Source organism: Felis catus, chromosome B1 (genome assembly GCF_018350175.1).
Source record: "Felis catus isolate Fca126 chromosome B1, F.catus_Fca126_mat1.0, whole genome shotgun sequence".
Taxonomy (NCBI): Eukaryota; Metazoa; Chordata; class Mammalia; order Carnivora; family Felidae; genus Felis; species Felis catus.
The window spans coordinates 162,439,952-162,461,386 of NC_058371.1; the positions used below are offsets into that span (position 1 = coordinate 162,439,952).

Sequence of the window (21,435 nt, forward strand, 5' to 3'; positions counted from 1 at the left end):
GCTTGGACGAATCAGTAGAAGGCCTCTAGGTAGACAAGGAAGGAAGGGTCATTTGAAGGGGATACAACACAAAAGAACATTTCCCGAAAAGCTGGTTAGGAAAAGGGTTAATACCAGGAGCATGGAGTACATTAAAAAAAAAAAAAAAACAGCCATAGACGAGGCAGGAGTGGCAGGCAAGGACCAGACCCTAAGAAGCTCAGACTGTATCCTCAAGGCCATGGGGTGTCATTGGAAGGGTTTAAGAAAGGAGGTGACATGATTTTCTTGATTCCTCTAGAGGCAGTGGAGAGCTGATAGGAGAGGGGACAGATTAGAGGCTTTATCTTATGCAGCATTTGCAATTACCTGGCATACTGCGTCAGCTTCTAGTTAGTGACTAAAGTATTAATACTTCAAGAACAGACAGTGAGTCAGCAGTATGTATTTGGCTGGACCTTGCACCAAGTTCCACTGAAGATGACAGAAGACTGAGCCTGCTTTCAAGAATTGGTCACCTAAGCACACACTGATCTCCCTACCCGGGGTTCCGGCCATGGACTTCTTCCGGGTGTCGGCAGCTCTCTTCACTGTCGTGTGGAGCATCTTCTGCCTCTTCCTTGGGGAGAAGCAAGTGGTAGATGATACTGTCCTTTTGTACGTGGACAGCATGAGGCAGAGGGGGCAAGGGGACTCTCCCTCCTTCCCCTGTCCACCAGGAAAGGAAGCACATGTGCTGTCTTGGCCCCCGAGCTGTGGATCTTGGTGGTGTTCCACTTTCAAGGTGATTAACAACCTGATGGATGTTTATCTCCCTAACAGGGCCTAAGGCCATGGCCTGTGGATCAGGTGGAGAACAGAATCAGAGTGACAGGAGGCATTTCCCTTCTGGAGTTTGTGCCATCTAATTTCCGAATTCATATGTCCAGCCTCAACTTCTCCTCTGAACGCCACCCTTCTATAACCGACTGCCTGCTTGGTATCTCCATTTAAAGGCATCTCAAACTTAATGTCTAATATCAAATCCTTGACTTCTCCCTACTCTATCCCTTGTCAAACCTGCTCTTCCCTCAGCTTTTGCCAGCCTCTAGAAATGGCACCATTTGCCCAGTAATTTGGGCCAGAAGAATCCCTTATTCCCTTCAACGTGCTCTTTCTGTAATCCGTTCCTCACTATGTCCATGGCTCCCATCAGGCACGTTACCATCAGTGTTCAGTCTCCACCAGAGACCTTCCAACTGGTCTCCGTGCTTCTGCACCCGATTCTCTACCTCTGCTCTCTACATGGCAGTTAGATGGCCACTTTACAATGTCAGTCCCATCATGTCACTCCTGTGGTCAGCTCTCTGATGCTTCCCAAGACACTTAGATTAAAATTTCCAAGTCTTGGGGTACCTGTGTGGCTCAGTCAATTGAGCATCTGGCTCATGATTTTGGCTCAGATCATGATTCCCCAGGGTCCTGGATTGAGTCCCATAATGGGTTCCATGCTGAGTGTGGAGCCTAACTTGTTTCATTTTCTCTCTCTCCCCTTCTCCCCCCTCTTTCTCTCCCCCCCTCCCCCCCCTCTGTCTTACTCTCCCTCCTTCCTTCTCTCCCTCCCCCCTCCCTCCCTCCCTCTCTCTCTCTCCCCCCTCCCTCTCTCTCTCCCCCTCCCTCTCTCTCTCTCCCCCCTCCCTCTCTCTCTCCCCCTCCCTCTCTCTCTCTCCCCCCTCCCTCTCTCTCTCCCCCTCCCTCTCTCTCTCTCTCCCTCCTTCTCTCTCTCTCCCCCTCCCCTCTCTGTCTCTTCCCCTCCCTCTCTCTCTCCCTCCCTCCCTCCCTCTATCTCTCTCTCTCTCTCCCTCCCTCTCTCTCCCCCTCCCTCTCTGTCTCTCCCCCTCCCTCTCTCTCTCCCTCCCTTCCTCCCTCCCTCTCTCTCTCTCTCTCTCCCTCCCTCTCTCTCTCCCTCCCTCTCTCTCTCCCTCCCTTCCTCCCTCCCTCTCTCTCTCTCTCTCTCCCTCCCTCTCTCTCTCCCTCCCTCTCTCTCTCCCTCCCTCTCTCTCTCTCCCTCTCTCTCTCTCTCCCTCTCTCTCTCCCTCCCTCTCTCTCTCCCTCCCTCCCTCCCTCTCTCTCTCTCCCCCCTCTCTCCCCCTCTCTCTCTCCTCCCTCCCTCTCCCCCTTCCCCCTCTCTCTCTTACTCTCCCTCCTTCCCTCTCTCTCTCCCCCCTCTCTCCCCCCCTCTCTCTCCCTCCTTCTCTCTCTCCCTCCTTCTCTCTCTCCCTCCTTCTCTCTCCCCCTCCTTCCCTCTCTCTCCCTCCTTCCCTCTCTCTCTCCCTCTCTCCCTCCCTCCCCCTCCCTCCCTCTCCCTCTCTCCCCCTTCCCTCTCACCCCCCTCCCTCTCTCTCCCTCTCTTCTTCTGTCTCCCCAGCACATGCGTGCACGCTCTCTCTCTCAAATAAAATAAAGTATTTCTTAAAATTTTCTAAATCTTAACAACGGCCCGCAGAGCCATACATAATCTGGCCTTTAGTTATCCTTCCAAATTAATTTCTTAAGCAAAGTAGAAGATGTCTGGTATTCTCACCCTTGCCCGGCCATTCTCAGTCACATTGCCTTCTTGCTACTGCTTCTCACACATTTCGAGACCTTTTTCACCTCAAAGCTGGCATTCTCGCTCTGCCTCCAACTGGAAGAATCTTCCAAATAACTGTGTAACTGCCATGCTTCATTCAGGTGTTTCCTCAGACCTCACCTCAGGGAGGCCTTCACTGACAATCCCACTTAAAATAGCTTCTCCCACCCCCAGCTCTAGATCCCTTATTTAATCGGCTTTATTTCTTCCCACCAACGAATTATTACCTGTCAACATAGTATAGAAGAGTACAATACGGTATCTCAAGCACTTAGAGAAATGCCGAGCAAGAACAGACACTCGATAGTTGTTCAATGGATAAATTGAGCCAAGTTCTAAAATTGTACATATATAGAAGACCGGATTTATGCATTCATCCCATCTCCTAGGGATTTTTCATCAAACCATTTACCAAAGAACAAACACCAAATCGACTTTTACATGCTGTTTGTCCCCAAGATGGAATTTCTACATTTTGTCCTTTTGAATTTGTTCAGTTATTACTGGTTGAGCACCTTCTATGCGCCGAGAGGTGTATGTTACAGTGGAAAACGAGACTGACACAGTTCCTGGCCTTCTAGAGCTTCGAATGTGTTCCTATCTCTGATCTCCAATAGAATGAAGTCCACGTTGGGCAGGCGGGTGTAGCCTGTCGTGTCAATGGGCGAGAACAGAAAATAAGACAGTATTTCTGAAAACATTAACCCACGGACAAGGAAGAGCCCTTTTCCTCATCACGAAGAAACTGCACACTAAGCGTGATTTTTTTCTTCTTTGAAACTAGACTTTTAGGTGATCGTCAATTCTCGTGCACGTTGTGTTTGTCAACTTCCTCTGCAGGTCTGTCTGTGCAGCTCATGTTCTAGAGGTAATCTGCCAACTGCACTTGGCAATAGGCAAAAGAAAAGCTGTCTTACTCATGCCATTTGGACACATTTTTGATTACATGTGGCATTCTACTTTTGTAGATTAATAGCAGAAGAGGAAAAAATTTTTTCCCTGAGAAATTTATGAAGTAAAATCTTGCCTAACAGGGGGACTTCCTAAAAGAGTCTTCTCACAAAGCCAATGTGCTTTATAAGCAGGGGAAGGGGGGAAAAAAAGATCTTTTAAAGGCTTGGGCAAAGCTAGTTGGAAAAGAAATGGAAAAAGTAGAGTGCTGGGAAAACCCAGTTAAGCAATCTCAAGAGTGGATTTTATTTATGTGATACTTGTAACACACACCAGGCTGGGGGAATTAAACTTAATACCCTTCAAAGGTTGAGACTCAAATTACCAAGCCATCCTTAGCTGCATGGCCCTTGTGTATCTGCCCCATGAATCATACTTGCCTGAGAAAGAAATTCCCAGACAACATGTCCTGTTGGTCATGTTTTCTCCCACAGTACCACACTTTTGCCTTTTTTCTCCATTATTTCAGGGAAAAGTTATTACAGAGAAGCCACAACTGTTTTCAATTTGACCAACTGACATATGCGGAGTCCTAACCCCCACTTACTCAGCAGCCCCGGGTGCCAGACCCCAGGAGTTAGTCGGCTCCTCTAGGAAGAGAAACCCTAAGGACACAGAAGTTTCGCGTAGGGAGCAGTTGACTGACTGAACAACAGGACGACTTTATTTCCCACCCACCCCCCTCCCCCCCCGTTGTCAGTTTCGTAATTCTTTGAGCGCCATATCTAGAATAATCATAGGAAGGAGACAGCTTTGTGAAACTGTCTGGTGTCCTACCTAAAACCAGAGAACCAAGAAATACAGAGCGAAGATTTGAGACCCTGGGAGAAAAAAGAGATCTCGACTTCCCTCACCATGGCGATTCAGCATCTCTCAACCCACCAATCAGTGTGCAAACGGATTAGGCTGACAGATGTACCTATTTTGAGATGCTCTCCTCTGTCTGCAATTCTGGAACAGTGAGTTACAAACGTATGTGGGAGATCAAATATATGCAATTCATAAACGAAGTAATTACGGATTTCAAATTTGAGTATTGCTCTTGTGCCTTGTGCCTAGGCAACCCCCAGACTTGAGGCAGAAGCTGAAAAACAATTCGAAGCCTTTTGTAGAGGTGGTGACACACAGGTTTTCATTAATACTAATTTCATAATGCACACACGTGTGATTTTTTTTTTTCCCTTTGCATGAATTAACATTTAAATGAGAAGTGATTTTATCAAGAACAACCAACAACTAGGCTCTACAGACTTTTAAAAAGAATGTGAGGGGCGCCTGGGTGGCGCAGTCGGTTAAGCATCCGACTTCAGCCAGGTCACAATCTCGCGGTCCGTGAGTTCGAGCCCCGCGTCAGGCTCTGGGCTGATGGCTCGGAGCCTGGAGCCTGTTTCCGATTCTGTGTCTCCCTCTCTCTCTGCCCCTCCCCCGTTCATGCTCTGTCTCTCTCTGTCCCAAAAATAAATAAAAACGCTGGAAAAAAAAATTAAAAAAAAAATAAATAAAATAAAAAGAATGTGAGAGGCCTCTGGACAGAGCCAGAAAGCAAATAATGGACTGCTCGTATTACCGACGTTTGTTCTGAATACGTGATTCCAGCTCGTGCGTTCTGCATAACTGGGGGGGAGAAAAAAAGAGCACTTTTGTCCCTTGAAGCCAGGAAGAACTGCCAATGAAATAAGACCTGATAGGTCAATGTGCTTTTTACAGATCAGCACAATACAGCACTAATACAGAATCAAATCCCCATTTCAACATATTTTCTTACCATGGCATTGTAATAAATGTAATACAATGGCTAAAGAATGCGCAGATTTAGTAAGATTTAGTCTTCTTGAGCTGAATTCTTAAAGTCCAGATAAGTTTTATATACAGCTCTAAATCTCATGCATTCCTGATAAAGCATGACTTGGTAAACTGTACAGCTTTTCAGCTTTGAATTCTTGGAGTGAATCTCCTGCACCGCCACACGCTGCAAATATTAGGGAGTCTTGGAACTTTACTGCCCTTCCTCCAACTCCATACCCCCCCACATGCATTTTTTTTTTTTTAACACCATGGAACAACATTAACCATGAGAGTAACTTCTAGATACCATAAAAGAGGGGCGCCTGGGTGGCTCGGTCGGTTGAGCATCTGACTTCGGTCAGGTCATGATCTCGTGGTCTGTGAGTTCGAGCCCCGCGTCGGGCTCTGTGCTGATGGCTCAGAGCCCGGAGCCTGCTTCAGATTCTGTGTCTCCCTCTCTCTCTGCCCCTCCCCACTCATGCTCTGTCTCTCTCTGTCAAAAATAAACATACATTTAAAAAAAAAAATTAGATACCATAAAAGAAGTGATGTTTGAGGCAAAGGACTTGGGTCATTCTGCCAACTCAACAAGCAGCAGCCACAAGAACTAAATTCTTATTTTGACCTTGTCGCTGACCTCTGTATGATCCCATGTACACCAGACTGTCGTTAATATCTTAGCACTTAAAGGAGGTGCTTCTGGGAGCCCAAGGATGAATATGGAGCTATGGTCAAGAGGGAAAAAGAGACCAAATTGCTGTCTCAAATCTCTTTTTCTACCTCGGTCTAGTCCTAAGGTCCTATTTCACCACTTTCCCTCAACCCCTCCTTAATTTTCTTTTTCCTTGGTCAGACTCTTGCTTGTTGCCCACTAAGATAGCTGCTGCCGCCCCCATAGAAGATAGTCTTGAAGTCTTCTTTTAAAATTGTGGAGCACCTGGGTGACTCAGTCAGTTGAGCATCCGACCCTTGATTTCGGCTCGGGTCATGATCTCGTGGTTTTGTGGGATCGAGCCCTGCGTCCAGCTCCGCGCTGATGGCGAAGAGCCTGTTTGGGATTCTCTGGCTCCTTCTCTCTCTCTGCCGCTCCCTACATATGTGCGCACTCTTGCTCTCTCCCCCCAAATAAATACACATTTTTAAAAAATGCATCAGGCTCTATGCTACGTGCTAATGTTTCAGTGGTGAACAAATCAACTGACACCAGGTTTGCTTTCACCAAGTTTATTTCATAGCAACTATCCACTTACAGTGCACCATTAGCTTGTCCTGGAGTTCTATTTCTGGAGCCCCTGACTTTTTGCTCCGTGAGAGGCATTTTTCTCAGAATTCCTCTTGCCCCCCGGAAGGGAGGGTCAGGGCAAGGACGTTGCTTCTGCACGTCATTGCGTAGTATGGTGCCATGTCGACAAATGACTGATGACTCTGGTATTTTTCTAGCATCTCAGGTGCTAACTCTCTTCTGATGCCTCCTGTTGTCTGTATTGCCACGTATGGTCTGTGTGCCATACGTGATCTCAGAGTTAGGTTTCATTGATGTGTCCCTTAGTGAGGACATCTTTTAATCACCTCTTTTAATTAATCAGTAATCTTTTAATTAGTAATAATGAAGACAGACCTCTATGGAGTTCTTGGCTTCATAGGGCACAGAGATAATCGCGTCTGCATATATGACATGGCCAACTGGGCCCATCATGGAGGTCCTGGGGGCAGCTGGTCCATCAGCAAAAAGACTACTCTGCATTGGATCTTCCAGGTCCAATTCTGCAGACACACACCCCACTCAGCTTTATTAGAGTGAGTCCAGACTTTGTCAAGCTTTTGAGATGACTTGAAAACATATGAAATATTAAAGAAACTAGAAATACTTGACCTGGAAAGGGAAGGAGCCAAGGGAGAACAGTGAATGTTATCTTCGAATAAGTTTGTTACATGGAAATTGATTTGGGGCTGCCCGAGAGAGCATCACGGGAGCCAATGGGTAAGCAAGAAAATGGTACATTTAGCTCAGCCTGAGGACAGACTTTCTAATTAATGCCAAGTATGGCTCAAGCAGCCTGGGGACACAGTGAGTTCACTGTCGTTGGAGTCACCGAAGCATGAGATGGGTGACAACGTGACAGGGATTTTGTGGGGGAATTAGAATATGGGTTACAGAGAACGTGTTGGATTAGATGATGCCTGACATCTCTTCTGTATATGTGACTTTTTTTAAATATGAAATGTATTGCCAAATTGGTTTCCATACAACACCCAGTGCTCATCCCAAAAGGTGCCCTCCTCAGTGCCCATCACCCACCCTCCCCACTCTCCCACCCCCCATCAAGCCTCAGTTTATTCTCAGTTTTTAAGAGTGTCTTATGGTTTGCCTGCCTCCCTCCCTTTTTTTTCCCCCCTTCCCCTCCCGCATGGTCTTCTGTTAAGTTTCTCAGGATCCACATAAGAGTGAAAACATATGGTATCTGTCTTTCTCTGTATGACTTATTCCACTTAGTGTAACACTCTCCAGGTCCATCCACGTTGCTACAAAAGGCCATATTTCATTCTTTCTCATTGCCACATAGTATTCCATTGTGTATATAAGCCACAACTTCTTTATCCATTCATCAGTTGATGGACATTTAGGCTCTTTCCATAATTTGGCTATTGTTGAGAGTGCTGCTATAAGCATTGGGGTACAAGTGCCCCTATGCATCAGCACTCCTGTATCCCTTGGGTAAATTCCTAGCTGTGCTATATGTGACTTTTTAATTACATGGAACGAGTGGTCCCCAATTTCCCAAGGCATTGTGAGCCCAGGATAGATGAACTGACCGTGATACTTGAACAATTGGTGGAAGGGAGCCTAAGAGGGGGCAACCCCAAACGGTATAGAGAGAACCATCCCCACGACTATACGTTGAAACCCAAAGCTAGACTGCCTAACTCTGGGATCCTTGGAAAAGAAGCTGGTGGGGAAGGTGGATGCAGGATGAATTATTTTTAAAGAAACGCTCATTAAAATCTTTGTTGATGGAGCACTAAGTACAGGCAAGTTCACGTTATTATAAATGCAACGATAGCTCTCACTTGTCTCTCTAACAAGGGCTGTTTCTCAACACTGCACCCAGCTGCTGCTGAGGCGAGAGCCAGTACAAACACATTAGCCTAGTTTCCACCTCACAACTTCAAACACTAGGAGAGAAAGTGCAGCCAGTAGTCTCCCTGAGAACAATTTGTAAGGTGGCCGGTAAGAGCCACAGATCCAGCCTTGCGGAGAATTTATTTCCAAGCAAATGGATACCGGGCTCATTTATTGGAGGGTTGTTCCTGCCGGCAACTTAATGCCAAAGTCGACATTTGAAAATCCAGTGAGAAATTTGTGTTTGAAAATGTGAATTAAACAGCTCTTGCAGGCTGCTCCTTGGCATTTTGAATTTTGCCTGGCAAGTTGATTTGATATGAAAGGCTCAGATTTCTCCATTCTTAGGAGATGCTTAGCACACATGACCGCTCACGTTCACGAAGTGAACGTGATGGCGATGTGCGGGCCAAAGACAAACCCCCTGCTGAGATCCTTCAAAACATTGGACTTTCCCTGCAGATAAAGAGCAAATTTGGGCTCAGCAGTTGGAGTTTTGACTTGAGTGTTTTGCTGCTTATCACTAGGAATTTTTGCTTCAGAAAGTTCCTAGCGATAACCTCATTAGGAAAAGTGAGGCTTACAGGATAAAGAAACAGTATTACAAAATACTCTTCCAAGAAGTGAATTTAGTTGGCTAATACCGTAGTTCTTCATGTCAGCTTGCCGCATTATTGTTTCCTGAGCTTCTTAGTTTTTGTTCTGATGCAAGCTTTATACGTGATGAGAAACACCAAGGGATTCAAGAGAGGCAAGGAACAGAGGAAAGGTGTAGAAATACTGATTACGTAGACCAGCAAAAGTGATGACTGGGCTTTATGGGAAGGAAAATGAAGAACTTGAACTTGCTTTTGGGGCCTGTTCAGTAGGATTTTTGTAATTTATTTGAGATGAGTCAACTCAACTGGCCCACCATCCACCTTGATGTTCACCATAGCCACATTTAGTGGACTTTAGCAGTGTTTTTAAAAGTTCATCTGACTTACAGCTACCCAGTTGATGATCCCTAAGTTTCAAGAGAGCCCTGAGAAGAAATGTTTATTAATACAAGCACGCAAAATCATGAAGGTTTGGGCTGGGCCGTGTTGGACAACCGTGGGGACCTGATTTCACTGATGAGGTTTTGATTGCTTCAGGTTTTAAAAACAAGGTCCTCCTGGGGTGCCTGGGTTGCTCAGTCAGTTGAGTGTTCGACTTCGGCTCAGGTCATGATCTCACAGTGAGTTCGAGCCCCGTGTCGGGCTCTGTGCTGACAGCTCAGAGCCTGGAGCCTGCTTCGGATTCTGTGTCTCCCTCTCTCTGCCCCTAACCCACTCACATTCTGTCTCTGTCTCTCTCAAAAATAAATGTTAAAAAAAAAAAATTAAAAACAAGGTCCTCCTTTATGACCAGATTTTTCCACAGTCTGGCAGCCATACCTGTAAATGGAGAAGGCAGGCAGGCAATGTCCGTCTCTGCAGAGGTGAAGGGTGGTGAGCAGATGACAAGAGAGGAACCCCCAAAACGTACCCCTCTCTCCTCTTCGTGCCCAATCCTAGTCCTTCCTGGGGACCTTTCTAATCCACTCCGGGCCATCAGGGAGCTTTGTTTATCTGCACTTCACAGGGCTAATTAATGTCTCCTCTATCTGCCCCACGGATCTGGAGTCTCAGTAGTCAGCAGTTTGCAAATAACGCTGAATGCTCTCGAGCAGATCTGAAATTCATCTGTGGCACAAATCCAATTTGTAAATTTATGATGTGGAATAGACTCTCCCCAGTAAGCAATGTACTTGCTCTCCGGAATGCTCTGTGCAAGCATCGATGTTGATAGCTGAGGGGAATAGTAGTCAGAACTGGGGATAGCCACGTGAAAGATAAAGGCTCAGGGTAAAGGCCCTTAAGCGGGTTGCATTTGCACTATTGACTCATCCCTGTATTTCTAAACTGTTTCTCCTTTCCCGTGCCCAAATGTTGAATTCTGTACATGCGGGATTTCTACTCTTACCTTGGTAGCATTGCCACCACCAACCCTGTTCCTTTTTCTGTCCTGCTCACCTTTGGCCTGGGTTTTAGACTGAGCTACAACTTTACGCCGTATACTCGGTTCTATCTGGAAAGCCCTTCAGACGTGGCTTGTGTGCAAAGGAGCCATCTCTGAAAAATAACCATGTTCCATGGTGTCTTTTCAAAAACTGTTGGATGCATCAAACCTTCCCTAGTTTTTCCCTTGAAGTAGGTTTCCTTACCTGATTTAAAGCTAAAGGAAGGGCACCTGGGTGGCTCAGTGGGTTGAGCATCCAACTGTCGGTTTCGTCTCGGGTCATGATCCCAGGGTTGTGGGATCAAGCCCCGAGTCAGGCTCCATGCTGAGTGTGGGGTCTGCTTAAGATTCTCCCTCCCCTGCCCCCTCTCTCCCGCATTCATTCTCCCTCCCTCCCTCCCTCTCCCCATTCTCTCTCTCTTAAACAAAAATTTTAAAAAAGTAAAGGAAATGAGTCTCATGCTCTTGCCAAATTATAAAATGGGCACTGCCGTGAGAAATACTAGACACCATTTTTTTTTTCTCTAAAAAAAGGTAGAGTAAAATTTGCATCCTGGTAAGCCTCTGGTGCCCAGTGCTTTGGATGGAAGCTCTGAGGGTGGCTAACGTCTGTGTCTTCTTACCCAGGCCAGCGAAAGGCGCGTTCACCTCGTCGTGTCCCGCCAGGTTCGTCTGCAGAGTCCTGACATCTTTCAGGAAGCCGGCTGGGACAGCAACGGGAGCCAGTCCCCGGGGCCGGGGGACAGGAGCAATACTCCCAAGGTGAGCCCCAGCCAGGCTATGTCTACTCCTCCTGCAGGAAGCAATTGCTTGGGAAGGCTGAACACTTTAACATTTCTAAGCGTACTCTCTGGACTTCATCATTTAAACACTGTTTGACTTGCCTTGTGAAACAAAAAGCCCGAGGTCCCATCTTCAAGACCCAGTGAGATAGCAGGTGTCTCCCATCCAAACAAGAGAGAAGAAGGTGCAGGCAAGTTTTGAAGCCTGATCTTGCAGACTCCATATGGGGACCTAATTTCTAGTCTAAGCCAAAGAGATGTCATGTTTTTCCAACAGTCGCGTTGCTTAAGGACCGTTTTCATTCATTTTGAAATGAAACAAGAGATTCGCTTGGTTTTTGGTTTTTGAAGTTCCCAATCTGCCTGAAAATTAAAATAACAATTCCCTTGCTAATTTTAGTGCGTTCATTTTTTTTTTTTTTTTTTCAGAAGAACTGGGAAGATCATATATACACTTGGAGTTCATGTAACATTAGGGAGTGGTGGGGAATGGGGCGGATGAGAAAGCATATGCCCTGTGTTGTGGCATTTAAAGTCAGAGAAAAATGTAGGACGATGTGAATGAAACAGAGTGCACCTGCGGGCTGCTTGCGTCCTTCAGGTCAGCCATGTGCAGCTTCTCTTTCAGTGAGGTGACTCAGCCCAGTTTGTACTCCTGTCGGTCTCTCCTGTCAGAGGCAACGCCATCACCTCTCCATTTGGGTGGGTATCAAAAGCAACACAAACCTTGCTTAGCCCAAATTCAGAGTCCTATAGCCTTGGGTTGGCATCCTATTGCGATGGCAATGGATTTCTAGCCAGTTCTCCTAAATCTGATTGCATTCAATCACTTGTAATTAAGACAAGTCTATAGGTAGCCTGCTCTCGTTGTAACAGAGATCAGGGAGTGCCTGTCTGAGCAATCGTATCAGACTATGCTTCAGTTTGGGATAACTCACAAGTCTGGGTTTTTGAGTAATGTATGCAGAAACAATACTCAAAATCTTGACTTCTTTTTTTTTAATTTTTTTTTTGTTGTTGTTGTTTATTTTTGAGTGAGACACAGAGCACAAGCAGGGGAGGGCCAGAGAGAGAGGGAGACACAGAATCCGAAGCAGGCTCCAGGCCCTGAGCTGTCAGCACAGAGCCAGACGCCGGGCTTGAACCCACAAACTGTGAGATCGTGACCTGAGCTGAAGTCAGACGCTTAACCGACTGAGCCACCCAGACGCCTCTCAGAATCCTGACTTTTAATAACATAGCCTACAAGGCTACAACCCTCTCTTTCCCCAGCCAACCAGCCGTGCCCCATACATCCATAAATTCCAGGCTTTTTTTTTTTTTTTTTTTTTTTTTACAATAAGCAACCTAGACAGACCAGGTGCCTTCTGCTAACACATTTTATGGGTAAGGGCTTCCTGGTATCTTTTCACTAGTAAATAGCATTAGTGTGTTTAATTTAAACTAATGGTAAATAAATAAACAAACAAACAAACAAATGGTGTTTACTAATAGAAAACTAGTTTATTAGCTTAGTTAAGGTTTAATCTAATTAACTAATTATAGTTGGGTTACCCAGACCATATTGTAGTCTAGTCATTAAGCCACTAAGAATGAGGCTTCCACCAGCTCTGTGGGTCTGTAGTCCCTTTCACCTAACTGCTACGAATCACGGAAACAACCGAGATGAGCCGATCAAAGTTTTGCTGCAGTCTCTGTCGTGTATTTAATTCCTGGGAAACGTACCGAACAAACTGGCCTGGTGGGAAATTATAATAGTCTCATTTTAATTTATAGGTGTGTCTGCCTTTTGAGATGAGATGCGCGCGTGCACACACACACGCACACACACACGCACACACACACAGCCTATTTAAAACAAAACTAAGACATACGTGGCTCTTCGATTAGTTTTTTATGATCCTAAGCCTTGCTTTATCTAGGAAACAACGTGGCTTTTTTAAAGTAGGAGCTTAAATGAGACAGAGCTCAGAGAAGGCAAACCAAGACTCGGGAGACAGAAATGTTTGTAGGCAACTGAAAAGCAAAGATGGAAAGGCATCAGATGGAGGCGCGCGGCTGCCTCTGTGGGACAGGAAAGGGAAAGTGACCAGAAAGAAATCACAGAGGGACTCCACCTGTACTGGAGCACGTATTTCCTACGCTGGGTGGCAAGGTACATGGGAGGTCATTATGTTCATCCTTATACTTGTTTTTATGTCTAAACTGTTCTAAAGTATTTTTACAGCTGAGTGATAAGTAGACTAGTGCTCACGATGCTTTTCAGCCAGCTTGAATTAGTTCGTACCAGCTTATGTTTTCGAACATCAGGGAACATCCTCAGGTCTCTGAAGCAGGGAAGGCGTTTGGGAGAAAACACAGATGGAAAAGAAGATCGCTGTCGTATTTCATTCTCCTTCTCCTCGATGAGGATTAGGCAACTCTGGGTGTGAAGGGTTCGTGGCGGTACTTGGTTTTTTCCATTGTTAACGTGAGTCTCTCCCTCTGGTGTGGAAGGCAGATGGCTGTCCAAAATACAAGGGACACGTTTCCTATTTAGGGGGTGCCCAGTCATGTGTGTTGAGCCCATAGGTGCTTGAAACATCTCCTTGCTCAGTACAGCAAGGCTGTGGGGTAAGCACTGATGAAATGTGGAGGAAGATGCTGCTCTCCAGGAACTTGGATCTAAAAGCATAAATAACCTACCTGTGCAGTCAAGAGAACATAGGTTTCAGCATTCAGATCTTATAGCTCAGGTCTTTTATTTGACAGGATTGGATTTGAGTTCTCTAGTCAATGAGATAAACCTTTCATTCTTGGGTAACTGATTCTTTCATGTGTTTTTTCTGACAGGCACCTGAAAATTAATAGGTTAATTTTTTTTTTTTATCACATGTTAAAATATTACCTCTGAGGGGCGCCTGGGTGGCGCAGTCGGTTAAGCGTCCGACTTCAGCCAGGTCACGATCTCGCGGTCCGGGAGTTCGAGCCCCGCGTCGGGCTCTGGGCTGATGGCTCGGAGCCTGGAGCCTGTTTCTGATTCTGTGTGTCCCTCTCTCTCTGCCTCTCCCCCGTTCATGCTCTGTCTCGCTCTGTCCCAAAAATAAAAAACGTTGAAAAAAAAATTTTTTTAATATTACCTCTGAAAGCAGAGTAGTATGGGCGGGGAGACCATGGATTTACTCAGATCTCTTGGGTGTCAGTCCTCAGTTTCCCCCGGCCAGCTGTGCTTCCTTGATCAGAATTGTTTTAAGGTTGAGTCTCAGTTTTTCTGCCCAAACACATTTAAGTAGATAACAAACTGTATTTCTTTCTTTTTTCCTCAAAGAGTATCTGGCCAATCTGTGCATTGTTCAAAGAATATTTATTCACAACAAAATAATTACAGCCTCACTTTTTAATTTATTTATTTTGAGAGAGAGAGAGAGAGAGAGAGAGAGACAGCACGGGTGTGGGAGGGGCAGAGAAAGAGGGAGACCCAGAATCCCAAGCAGGCTCTGTGTTGCCAGCTACAGAACCTGATGCGGGGCTTAAACTCATGAACTATGAGATCGTGACCTGAGTCGAAACCGAGATCCAGTCACTTAAGTGACTGAGCCACCCAGGCGCCCGCAGCCTCACTTATTTCTATTATCTGGTGTGGCAGGTGAGAAACCATTTCTGGAATCTTTCATGAGATAAGTAAGTTTTCTACTTTCAAATGAATTTAGTGACCCATTTTTTTTTTTAACTAAAGGATTCTCAGGTCAAAGGCATATCTTCCATTCCAGACGCATTTCTTCCCATCACAGGGCTGCCCCAATGGGCATGCTTACCCTCTTCATAAATGAAGTTGGGGAAGCTTGAGTGATGACAGTATTACAAGATCAAAAATGCTGTTACTGTTAGAAGTTTAACCATAGAACGTGTTTAAGCTTATTACCTAGAAAGGCAATTATTTGCAATCGTCTGTTCATCTGGGCAAATGTTGTAAATACTGATAAAAACCAGTGTTGGCAGAATTGTGGGAAATCAGCATTTTCACAAGGTATTGGTGACATTATAGATGATAGAGCTGTGTTGTATGTATCAAAATGTAAAATGCTCAGGTTCTTTGATTTAGCAGTTGTACTGTTAGGATATTAGCCTAAAGAAATATTTACACAAGCATACGAGATATGTGTTGTCTAAGGATGTTTGCAGTGACATTGTTTAATTTTTCACGAGACTTATAAACAACCAAAATGGGGGATATGACATATACACATGATGAAGTACTAGGAAGCTGTTCAAGAATGCAATACAGTGTGTATTGTGTGTACATATATATATATTTTAATTTTTAATGTTCATTTATTTTTGGAGAGAGAGGGTGAGAGGGGAGGGGCAGAGAGAGAGAGAGAGACAGAATCCCAAGCAGGTTCCAGGCTCTGAGCTGTCAGTACAGAGCCCGATGCGGAGCTCAAACTCATGAGCCATGAGATCACGACCTGAGCCGTAGTCGGACGCCCAATGACTGAGCCACCCAGGCACCCCTGTGTGTACATATATTTTTTTAATGTGAAAAGATGTCCTTGTTTTCCAGAGCATTCCATACTGTGTTTTAGTCATCACCTTGGGAGATTGATCCCCTGTCCCAGCAGCATGCCTGGCTTCCATGTGGAAACAATGGAGGAAAGACCTTATTTGTGATTTGGGAGTAAATGTTGTACGACTATCCCCAGGAATGAGCTGAAGAAACAGAGCAGCCAGTAGGAGTCTCCAGGTTTAGAACTTAGCCCTGAGTTGGGTGCATTTCAGAACTGTCTGCATGTCCAAACAGGGCTCTTTTGAGAGATGTCTGTGATTAAAGGCATCCTACATCTCATGGCTTTGTGGACGAGAAAAGTTACATTGAGAACGGACCTTGAGAGCACCTCCAGATCTACTCTGGAATGCTAGAGCCACTGTGTACACAACTGTTACTTCTCTGTTTTATTTTGAAACTTTGCCCTGAAGAAGGTCCCATTTCCGTTTTGCAACCCGCGTCTGATGACCAGTCTTCTTCAAGGTTCTGGGGGTTTAGAGAAACACACAACCCAGACCTTGTAAGCACTAATTGTAACAAATACCTTGCCATAATAATTTGCAATCCCTATTTTAGTATTTCATCACTACCAAAAACAATTTGTGGCAGCCGTAATTTATCACCTGTTTATTCGACAAACACATAGTTACCATCTTGAATATGCCAAATGCTATGTTCAGTGCAAGGGATACAGTCAACAGGCCGTTACTGGATGCAATAAGGCCATTAGAACAGAGGTGGGTAATTTTATACCATAGAAAATTGTGAGATAATAAATACACACACAAAAAACCCCTAAGCTTATCTTCATAATGAAGCATTAAAAATGGACTCATGCATTCAGGCAGTAATTCTATATGATGTTAACCATCAACTTTACAGAAGTTTAATTATCATTCAGTTGGTTTGTTGGACAGATAATCTATTCCCAGGTTTCAGAAAATGGACACGATACAGGAAGGAGCCCCTCACCCATGCTTGATCTGTCCAGTTCCCCCCTCCATGCCCAAAAAACCTCTTTGTTTCCAGAGTTTCTTCATGAAAACGCAAATATTAATACAAATTCTCATTCCTACACCATTTTAAACAAAAGGTAGTATACTTACACTGTCTTTTGTACCCTGATTTTTTTTTTTTTTTTACCAGATGTGTTTTCTAATTTTCTTCCTTTATTTACAACTGTAAACTCTCTCTTGAACCAGAGACTTCTCTGAGGTCTGATCAAGTATTATAAATATTTATTTATATTATTTGCAGGGCAAATAATATTTGCAGGGCACATTCCCGTTTAGTTCCCAAGTCATTGCACAAGCAGGGAGGAGGATACATTTTTAGGAAAGTATGTGTTGAGGGGCACCTGGGTGGCTCAGTCAGTTGAGCTTCTGACTTCAGCTCAGGTCATGATCTTGCGGTTCATGAGTTCAAGCCCTGCACCAGGCTCTGTGCTAACAGCTCAGAGCCTGGAGCCTGCTTCAGATTCTGTGTCTCACTGGCTCTCTGCCCCTCCCCTGCTCACACTTTGTCTCTTTATCTCTCTCAAAAATAAATAAACATTAAAAATTTAAAAAAAAAAGTAAAAGTACATGCTGATCTGTATTCATTGGTAAACAGCGCCCTTGACCAACTCTTACTGCTTTAAGATAACACTGCATGCAGCTTTGACTGTTTTTGGTCTAGAGTTGTTGAATCAAAATCACAGTTCTCTTATTTTTCAAAAGTTGGTCTTCAATGTATGCTATACAATGTGTATGCTATATTTTTACATAATATAATTCAAGGGTAGAACTGCATATTTGTCAGAGATATGTGAAGAGTGAAGATGCTAACTGGGGAGAACCCAGTTATCCATTGAATGGGATATCTATGAAATCCATTATTTTTTTTCTTTAAGGAGTTCTATAATTGACTTCCTCTACCTAAGTTAAACTGAAGACTATTTAATTACAGTTCCTTTTTTTCAATTAATTTTTAAATTTCACTTAAATCCAAATTAGTTAACCTACAGTGTAATAATGATTTTCAGGAGTAGAACCCAGTGATTCGTCACTTCATATAACACCCAGTGCTCATCCCAACGAGTGTCCTCCTTAATGCCCATCACCCCTTTAGCCCATCCCCCCACCCACCTCCCCTCCAGCAGCCCTCAGTTTGTTCTCTGAATTTAAGAGTCTCTTATGGTTTGTCTCCCTCTCTGTTTTTATCTTAATTTTGCTTCCTTTCCCTTATGTTTATCTGTTTTGTTTCTTAAATTCCCCATATGAGTGAAATCGTATGATATTTGTCTTTCTCTGACTGACTTATTTCACTTAGCATAATACACTCTAGTTCCATTCATGTTGTTGCAAATACTTTTTTCTAATTTAGAAAAAAATCCTGATTCTCATGAATGACAAGAGTTTTCAGAAATACTCCCTGCTATCAGGAATGAATGAGTCACTTGGAATATTTGGGATGTAGTTCACTTTGTGTGCTTAATATTTCTGCAGTGGTTTCCAACCTGTTCCTCTTCCTTTTTTTTTTTTTTTTTTTTTTTTGTTTCCATTTCTATTTGAAATGTAAACTTTCTCTGAGCCTATAGAGTTTGGGATAATGCAACTCTGTTGAGGATGGAGGCAAAGTGTGGGGTGACTGAGCGCGTCTTTCTCTGTGAGGGCAAGGACTACCATCTGATATTTATCCAGCTTTGGTAGCTTTTGTATGTAGGAAATGCAAACCCACTTGTGAACAGATATGCCGTGTTTGTTTTTCTGTCTGTGCCTTTAGCCCCTCCATCCTGTGGTCACTTGCCACGAGAAGGTGGTAAGTGTCCGAAAAGACCCCAGCGAATCTCTCGGCATGACCGTTGCAGGGGGAGCATCACATAGGGAATGGGATTTGCCTATCTATGTCATCAGCGTGGAGCCCGGAGGAGTCATAAGCAGAGATGGAAGAATAAAAACAGGTAAAAAGAGACTTAAAGTACTGGGGCAGCAGAGGGTTAAAAATGAATTAGCAGCTTGCTGGGTTAGGTAACTGCTTCCAGAATTAACAAGAGAATGAGACATTGATCTGCCCAGGACCAATGTTACCCGTTGATCTTGACTGGTTTGGGTTTAGTTGCTGGACTGGGTTTCACCCCTCTTAGTTTATGTGGGTCGATGTGGGCCCCTTGGCTTGCTAATAAAGTGGACACCTGCAAACTATGCCAAGAAGTGATGGAGAAGTTCTACAGTTATGAGCAAGTGGCCTCGACTAAATGGCATAATTTGGTTCCATTCTTTCTAAGTGATTCTTTTGCCGGATTGATCCTGTGACGAACCTATTCATGAATTGTTCCATTTCGTGGGTTGGATGGGAGAAATACTTTCATGGATTTTGAGCCAATGAATATTTACCATTTACATTATTTACCATGAAGTAATATTTATCATGAAAGTACCATGCTAGGTTCTTTTCCACTGGTAAAACAAAAAAAAGTTTCATTATCTAAAAAAATTTTTTTAACGTTTATTTATTTTTGAGACAGAGAGAGACAGAGCACAAGTAGGGGAGGGACAGGGAGAGTGGGAGACACAGAATTAGAAGCAGGCTCCAGGCTCTGAGCTGTCAGCACAGAGCCCCACGTGGGGCTCGAACTCACAGACTGCGAGATCATGACCCGAGTCGAAGCTGCACACTCCACCGACTGAGCCACCCAGGCGCCCCTAATTATTTTAATCTTATGTGTCCTGGGTTACTCTGAATGAAGGAAGGTGATGCCAAGTATGTATCTTTAATCATATTGTCAATTCCCACGAAGGGGTAGCTCAGATGGTTGAGCAATTAAGTCGTTGAAGGAGATTCAGATTCAGGAGATCACGTGAAGTTCCTGAAGTACAGCTGTTCAGCCTGAGGAGCCACGGGTGGGGGCGGGTGGGGGGGGCATGGTAAGGGATTTCTTTGGCCAACCTAACAGTGCTTCTTTTGGGGTCGGGCAGGGCTTGGGCTGGTGGTCAAGCCTTTCCCATCTGTCTCTTCCTATCTTTTTACTCTTGCTATGGTTATTCTGTGTGAAAAAGATGAGAGTCAAAGGAGGCAGGAGATTAGGAGAGAGATCAAAGAATAGAAATTGGAGGTAGGAGAAGTATGTCTTTTGGTTTCTCTTGCTCTTTTTCACCCAAGCAGCGGGGTGGAGAGTGATGAGGTCCGCCAAGAAGTGGCTTGTTAGCGAGAGAATGCGAGCAGAGGACTGTGCGGGCTGGTGTATGGAAATGGCCCTGCACGTAGTAGGTGCTTAACCGATGGAAGTTACTATCACCTTTGCAGTGAACCACAGTGTTAACTCCTTTCCCCTCTTTAAGAGCATCGCTCCAGCTCGTTTTTCTTAACACGCTGTGTTCTCCTCTGCCAGACCCTTTCAGGGGTGGTCTCTTCTTCAGGCAGTCCACGTTTGTTGGGCGCCCACCTCATGCCAGGCTCCATGCGGGTACTTGGAGCTTTTGCCAAATGCTCTCTCTTGTGCTAAAACCGAGAAACAAGAAGTGAAGAAGTAGGTTTTCTTTGATTAAATGGTAAACGAAGCTAATTTATCTACCTGCTTTCCCTTTAAAAAAATTTTTTTTAATGTTTATTTTTTGAGACAGAGACACAGCATGAGCAGGGAAGGGGCAGAGAGAGAGGGAGACACAGAATGTGAAGCAGGCTCCAGGCTCTGAGCTGTCAGCACAGGGCCCGACGCGGGGCTCGAACTCACGGACTGTGAGATCGTGACCTGAGCCGAAGTCGGACGCTTAACCGACTGAGCCACCCAGGCGCCCCTGCTTTTTGTTTTTTTAAAGGCAACAACCAAACACTAACGAGTATGCTTTAGAAACCTCCAAACATAACTTCCCAGTGCCGTGAAACACCCACATGCTAGCCATTTTGCTGTTGGAGAACTCAGCCTCACGTCAGTGCAGGAGGCTAATGACATGGCCCTTCACCCTCCTCACCTCCCCACATCGCAGTCAGCCCCTGCCCCTTTGCACTTTTCTAGAAGTTCCTATTTGCGCTCTCACTAAAGATAGCTTCTGCTTCTCTGGCCATCAGGTGACATTTTGTTAAACGTGAACGGGATTGAACTAACAGAGGTCAGCCGGAGTGAGGCAGTTGCATTATTGAAAAGCACATCCTCCTTGGTGGTCCTGAAAGCTTTGGAAGTCAAAGAACGTGAACCCGAGGAAGCGAGCAGCAGCCCAGCAGCCCTGGACTCCAACCACAACGTAGCCCCGGCCAGAGACTGGTCCCCGTCCTGGATCATGTGGCTGGAATTACCACGGTGAGTCCCAACTTGACATCCTTGCGGAGATGTGGGGGGAAACCGTTGCATTTCCCGGACCACTCTTACTCTCTCGGCACTAGCCACGTTCGTGGCACTAGCATCCTTGTGAGCCCCACGTTTGATTGTGAGACCATTTGAAAGAAGTCTGTCCTCCCTTCTGTTACTGAAATTGCATGCGGAAATCCCAGAGCAGGATGAAAGCCTGGATGTGGAAACATTGTTAGACACTCACGTTGAGGAGCTCCTGGGCTGCTGCCCTTGTACGTTGTATGGCTCAATGCAGCAGAGAGAGCTCAGCTGATGGGGGCAGAGGGCTAAAACCCAACCAGGCTCCCCCGCTCTGGAACCTTCCCTTACTTTGCTAGTGGAATCCTCAGAACT

The 21,435-nt window shown here is 45.0% G+C and overlaps 1 protein-coding gene across 7 annotated transcripts in view; it reads left to right on the forward strand.

Moving 5' to 3' along the window:
* LNX1 (ligand of numb-protein X 1) overlaps positions 1-21,435 on the forward strand; it is a 184,067-nt gene that overhangs the window by 157,460 nt on the left and 5,172 nt on the right. For all 7 annotated transcript variants that reach the window (XM_019829496.3, XM_045056362.1, XM_045056361.1 and 4 more), the window contains 3 exons: positions 11,097-11,231; positions 18,540-18,717; positions 20,823-21,051. In XM_019829496.3, coding sequence (XP_019685055.3) covers positions 11,097-11,231; positions 18,540-18,717; positions 20,823-21,051 — 542 coding nt within the window. The remainder of the gene's footprint in view (positions 1-11,096; positions 11,232-18,539; positions 18,718-20,822; positions 21,052-21,435) is intronic.